General features: G+C 34.7%; 1 protein-coding gene across 1 annotated transcript; it reads left to right on the top strand.

The window, feature by feature from the left end:
- Window positions 1-976: 976 nt before the first annotated feature.
- On the top strand, window positions 977-4,810 carry LOC144957309 (uncharacterized). Its single transcript, XM_078888446.1, has 3 exons — window positions 977-1,077; window positions 1,598-1,743; window positions 2,266-4,810. The coding sequence occupies exons 1-3, from the start codon at window positions 1,002-1,004 to the stop codon at window positions 3,697-3,699; spliced, it is 1,656 nt and encodes a 551-aa protein (XP_078744572.1). The 5' UTR covers window positions 977-1,001; the 3' UTR covers window positions 3,700-4,810.
- The last annotated feature ends 1,490 nt before the right edge of the window (window positions 4,811-6,300 follow it).

Below are 6,300 nucleotides of genomic sequence, written 5' to 3'. Positions count from 1 at the left end.
AATGAATGGTATCAGTGAAAAGATCAAGAAAAGCCCTTTCCAATGGTGTTATTTTTGATTTTATCTGATTCGGTTAATAAAGAAAAGATATCGGATGAAAAATACGACGATCTGACGTTTTCCCCTCGTGAAATCTTGCGTTTTTTTCAACATACTGCGTTTGAATGCTCGGCGAATTTGGGCCGTGGTCGTAATCGTGCTGGTTATTGCAGTATTCGATGAAGTAAATCTTAACGAATCTGTTGATACTAAATTCACGATGGTTATAAAATTTTAAGTGACTTTTTTTTCAAACTTTATTCAAAAAACGGGATTTTCAGGGGTTTAAAATGCAAAATTAGAAAAACCGAAACCACCATGTGAAAGATCGTTCAATTCTCTTTTAAAATAACTAATTCAACAACGATTACTTGGTATCGCCCAATTCCGCCAGCGCGATAGAGCAGTAAAGTTAGGTGCCCCAAACGTAAACAAAAGTCGAGAAGCACGTGGCAAACCACATGTTCCTGTCTTGACAGCTCACGTTCCAATGTAAATAATAGAAAAAAATAACCTTTAAAATTTGGCTGTTAGGTGGCAAAAGAAACACATATTCATAAATACTCGATCGTGCATCAAATAATGTCTAGATATGGATATTTTATGGACAAAAGGTAAAATTTTCTAAAATTTATCAAAAGTTACAGTCTATCTATTTTTAGACCAGAGCAAATTATTGCGCTGGTGTGAACAAAACGAGAATTATTCGGAGCCTGATTTTCATAATAATTTAGCCTTATATTATTATTTCTGCAACTGTTAGATTTTATGTAAACATATTTTCAATACTGAAAGTGTATTGCCTACAACTCAAACTACAAAATTGGGAGACCTATATTGTGCGTAAATTATTCCGGTCCCTAACGGAAATCACTAGCAACTTGTTATTGTTTACGTTTGGGGCACCTAACTTTACTGCTCTATAAGAAACCCGATGCCCAGCATTGAATTTACTCTTTACAATGGCCTCCTGCCTGGAGCACGGCCAGACGAACGGGCTTGGAATTTCTTCTCAAAATGGATCATTAGATCTAAAAGGTGAGTTTTAATGTGATAATTATATCATTAATACTCATAGCTTCATGTATATCAATGTTTTATGTATTTGTGATCTAAATGACTGCAGTTTTTATCCATTTTATGTGTCTGTGGTGTTGATATTACGAATGGATCCTGACTCAAGCCAGACTTCGTGCAACGGGTCAACTTTGACACAGCGCGTATTTTTTTCAGAGAAACTAATGCATTAACTATTTAAATATTTCATTAATATGAATGATAACTCAAGTTATTTAGACATGTGCATGGTGTTTAAGCATATTTTCTTTTATCTATGAATATAGTTTTAGTGTCAGTCATGTCGTTAGGGTTAGTAAACAAAATTCAAGATGGCGGCGTCTGTGTAAGTGTAAGGTTTACGAGTAAGACTTAAGAACTTTCAGGGTTGTTTTGTTTTCTTTTTTTCCTTTAACCATCATACCTTCTTTGTGTAGCTATAACCTGTAAACTTTTAAATCAATAGAGATTTTGATTTTTTTTCATTTAATATCCATTATAGATGAACAGTATCAAGCTTTGAGCAACACTTTCCTTGCATCTGGAAAAGGTCGTCGCCCAAACCTTCCCCCATCCATTGTTGTTGACAACAGATTACTTTTACAGCTTCATTTGCTGAAACAAGAAGGAGGATGTTCCTGGGAAAAAGTAAGTTGCAACTGAGTGGTCATGAGTTTTTATCCTGTACTAGAGATTACGCAAAATACATTTTCTCCTCCCTCAAGTTCAGGACAGATGGTAACAGCAATACTAATGTTCATTGAATTTTAATGTCTTTGCTTTTACTTTTATGTGTTCAAGATTTTGACTTGTAAGTTTAAGGATTGAAACATGCTCAACAGGAATAATCAAAGCATAATTTTCTATTATTATAAAAATCACAGACATGAATAGCTTGTTAACTGTGCTAGGTAGGTGGGGGTGGGGAGGGGTGCACATAACGGCAGCCTTAAGCAAAACATCAGTCTCCAATAAGATAAGGAAAGTTGTGTTAAGACCATTGCGTCTGATTGGTCTTGTCGGGGTGCGAACCTGGGGGACATCTCGATCTGGACTTCAGAACAAAACCAGTGGTTACAACTGCTTGCAAGAAGGAAGTAAGTTCAGTTTACAAAACAGTGATTGGTAATTTGATTTTGAAAAGAAAAATGTTTTCTGTCTTTATTCCAGGTCGATTCATGGATGGTGCAGATAACACCAGCATTTGATGCCTGCGTTGGTGTGAGGAATGCCATTGAAAGGAGTTTGTCGTCCTGGGAAAAGTTCACTGACGGGGATGATTGTGCTGGTTTCCTCAACAATCCGTTGGACTTATCTGCCATTTCTGACGATTTGACTCTATTGGGAATCAACAGACTGAATGTGAGGGCAATACCCGAAGACTTTTTTCTTTCATCTATCCTTACAAACAAATGTATAATTGATCTATACCAACACATCAATTCGATGAATTATTCTATGCAACTTTTTTGGTCTTGGGTAGATATTTTATTGCATAAAAAATTTTCTCTAAAGGATATTGAAAAACATTTTTCCTCTGTATTGAAATTGTATAAAGCTAAGCAAAGAAATAAACATCGTAATGCTGATGCCTTTACCTCATTTTTATGTGAAGAATTTACTATTAAATTTATTCCAGTACAACAGAAAGAACCCTCTCTCGTAAAACTCTCCAATTCTTGTACTTGTAATACCAATAATTTAAAGGCAAAGATTGATACCCTACAGAAAGAAATTATAACATTGAAGTCTGTAATTACTGATTTGCATGATGAGCGTACTTCTTTAAATGTCAAGTTTCAAGAATTAAAAATCAAAAGTGATAAAGCTGAGGAAGATAGAAAAAGAATAAATGATAAATATTTGGATGTTAAGCGTAAAGCAAGAGAAGTTGAATCTTCAAAGACCAAAGAAATTGATAATGTTAAAAATGAATTGAATAATTTGTCCTCTATCAATAAGCAATTAAAGCGTACTATAAAATTACTTGAGAAAGAAAATAAGAACAATGATGATTTTGAGAGTTGTAAATGTTCGTTTCAAGATGTTGATGTTGTTTCTGTTAAAGAGCCTTGTAAAAATGCTTATTCTTCTGCCATGCGGTCTGTAGTTATTGATTTGATGTCAAGGGTAGGGGTGTCTGCTGACAATGTTAAGCATTGTATATCTACTATTTCAAAATGTCTGTTTAATTACAGTTTTGATCATTTGCCTTGTGCCAGAACATGTCACAATATTTGTGAAGAAGCTAATGTTATTTGCCATTTACAAAATGCTGAAGGCGTCTTGAACTCTTCTAATGTTACTCTTCATTCTGATGGTACATCACGAGACCAGCAGAAAATTGTAGGCCATCAAGTGTCACTAGACAATGATACAACATTGTATTTAGGTTTTAGTCCTATTGCTTGTGAAGATGCCAATAGTCTTCTGGATTTGACAGTCAATATGTTCAAAACATTATCTGATGTGTATAGTTCTTATTCAGATATTTCCACTCATGATGTTTTAGATAATTTGTTAGAAAAGGTTACTAGCACAATGACTGATAGGGCCTCTTGTATGAAATTGTATGATTCAAAATTGAATGATTATATAAAATGAAAAACTTGGTCGAGGTGTTCAAATTTCCTTTTTGCATTGTAACGCTCACTTCCTTTTAGGTATGAGTGCTGCTTGTGAGACTGCATTGTCTAATATTGAATGTCAATTGGGTGATGGGGATGGTCTTGGGAGGGATAGAGAGTCAATGTTTGCTAGGTTCCAGTCAGATGATATGACTGCTACATCACGGACAATCAAACATGCATGTGATTTGCTTGGTCCCAGGGGTGATCAGAAGAATGGTTATCGGGTTTACTGGTTGACCCATTGTCCCAGCTCTTTAATTCCATCATTCAAATCTAATCGATTTAACTGTTTTTATGCAGCTGCAGCAGCATTGATTTTTCACCACTCAAGCATTAAGGTTTTTTTTTCATCTAGCATTTTGCCAGAGACCATTAATCAGAAAATGATCAGTTTGAGTTATGACATTTCAGATCCCACCATTATGTGCTTGATATGTGTCATTGCTTTACTTTATGTTAAGGTGACTGGGCCATATTGGATTTTGTTGACAAGCAGTAAAGTGAAATATAATGATTTTTATTTTTATGTTCAGAAAATGTTTGCTTTTTTCCAAGATCCTTCTTGCCTTATGGATGATGATTTTGTCTGTGTGTTTGGTGAAGAATCTAGACTTTCTAGTCCTACTGTTCAAGCAATCAATGTTTTTGTATCAAATTGTAATGATGATCAATTATGTATTATGAGAAATGCCATTGTCACCATTTGTACTGAACTTGTTGCTGTAATTAAACGACAGTTAGCAGACTTTTTAGATGGCTCATTTAGTTCAGCATTGCCCGCTGAAATTTCTTCTAAGTTAGCTCATTGTCCATTGACTAATTTGATTGGTGAAAGTGCCTTTGGTGACTTCGATTTTGATGTCCACAAAAGAAGAAATTGTTCATTGTTTAATCGTTCTAGCATTCATATGTCTAAGCGAAATGATGTTGTTGATTTTATTGCAAGTAAAACATCTAATGAAAGAGATAATCTTTTCAAATTTAGTAGATCATATGCTCCATGTTTAAAGAAAAGGAAAGTAGAAGAGGAAGATAAAGTAAAGATACAAATGCAAGAGAAGATGGTTGAAAACCAAGAAAAGAAACTCCAAAAAGAAGTTAAATCAATCACTATCACATCTAATTTAACTGCTGTTTTAAAACAACATGGTGGTCCATGCACCAATGTTGATAATGTAAATACTCTTTATAAGAAAGTGCAGGGATATTCTTCCAAAAAACAAGCTATAGAAGCATTTCGCAATGAAATTAGATTTCAGAAAGCGATATGTCAAAAGACTAAATTAAAGTTGTCAGGCAGTTTGGATGATCTTTTTGTAATGCTTACTGCTCATTTTGCCAGTGTTCAATCTAGTGATACCAATGATAATTGCTAATTTTTGATCCATCACTCACTATTTTCAAACAGCGGATTGTGTTTCATTTTCATGTCCGTTCGCATAATATTGAAATTAGGGTGTCATTTTCAATTGCTTAGTAGCTAATGGAGGGAGATATATTTGTATCTATTAAATATTTACATGAAATATATACGATATCCCTCGCTTGTGTGGAAACATAAGTGGTTTTAACAATTTCTTTGATTTTTTATGAATTTTCCAAAATGTATGATTTTTTGTAATTGATGATGAATGTGTGTACTTTTATTATGACAAAGTACATTTGGTTGGGTCCATCCCTTCTGATATCCCTTTGCTGTAATAGATCTTTTCTTTAGCTTTAATTTGATATGTATTTGGTTAATGTAGCTTTATTTGTTGTTTTTTTACAAATTTTTGAATTTGACTAAAATTGAAGATTTTCATGTCCGTTCGCAGAACAGGGGAAATTGGGCTTTTTCCCATTTTTGATTGAATAAACGACAATTTTATTTTTGTGTCACACCCCTGAAAAAAATTGAGTTTGTTCTCTATATACTTGGGTTCGTACTCAAGAGGTTTTGGGTGTCTGGAGGTTATACATTTTTGTTTGTGGTGTTCCAAAGTTGGTCTCCTGGCCATTGGCGAAAAACGACGGAATTTCAAAAATTTCGAATCGTCATAACTTCCTTAATATTCAAGATACATCCTTGTATTTGGTATCAAAATTCTTCGAATGGCTTGTACTAATCATATAACTAACAATCAACTGCCATTTTCAAGTTTGAAAATTCAGTTTGCGGTACATAATGTAAGCATTTGAATGTATTCCTCTAAGCGGGATCCTGTGTTGGTGTCTGGATGAGACTTTTACTTTTAGATGATCTCAAACTATGCACATTAATACATTAATAGTATGCTTTGGGAATCTACACCTACTCTGTATGGGACAGTGTGGCTTTGTGGCATGGTCTTTGCTTTGTACCCGAAAGGTACCAAGTTCGAATACCCGCTATGTTGTGCGGCCTTGAGCAAGTCACCTCGCCCTAGCTCAGTTTGCGGCGCTGCACTGCGGCTGACATGTGGGTTATTCCAGTCTTCCCTTGGAATAGACCCTAGAGATAAATTTCCCGTACGGGATGAATAAAGGGAATTTATTTATTTGAACGAGTCCCCTTTGTCTTACTTTTTCTCGTGTGTTTTCAATTGTACATCTG

Source organism: Berghia stephanieae, chromosome 11 (assembly GCF_034508935.2).
Source record: "Berghia stephanieae isolate SIO BIC M18660-M18661 chromosome 11, UCSD_Bste_1.3, whole genome shotgun sequence".
Lineage (NCBI taxonomy): Eukaryota > Metazoa > Mollusca > Gastropoda > Nudibranchia > Aeolidiidae > Berghia > Berghia stephanieae.
This window is presented reverse-complemented; position numbering and strand designations above follow the sequence as displayed.

Excerpts from the sequence above, each read along its gene's own strand:
- LOC144957309 (XM_078888446.1), top strand. The coding sequence starts at position 1,002 with ATGGCCTCCTGCCTGGAGCACGGCCAGACGAACGGGCTTGGAATTTCT. Across the intron at positions 1,078-1,597 it reads TGGATCATTAGATCTAAAAG|ATGAACAGTATCAAGCTTTG; the intron begins GTGAGTTTTAAT and ends TATCCATTATAG. Across the intron at positions 1,744-2,265 it reads GAGGATGTTCCTGGGAAAAA|GTCGATTCATGGATGGTGCA; the intron begins GTAAGTTGCAAC and ends TCTTTATTCCAG.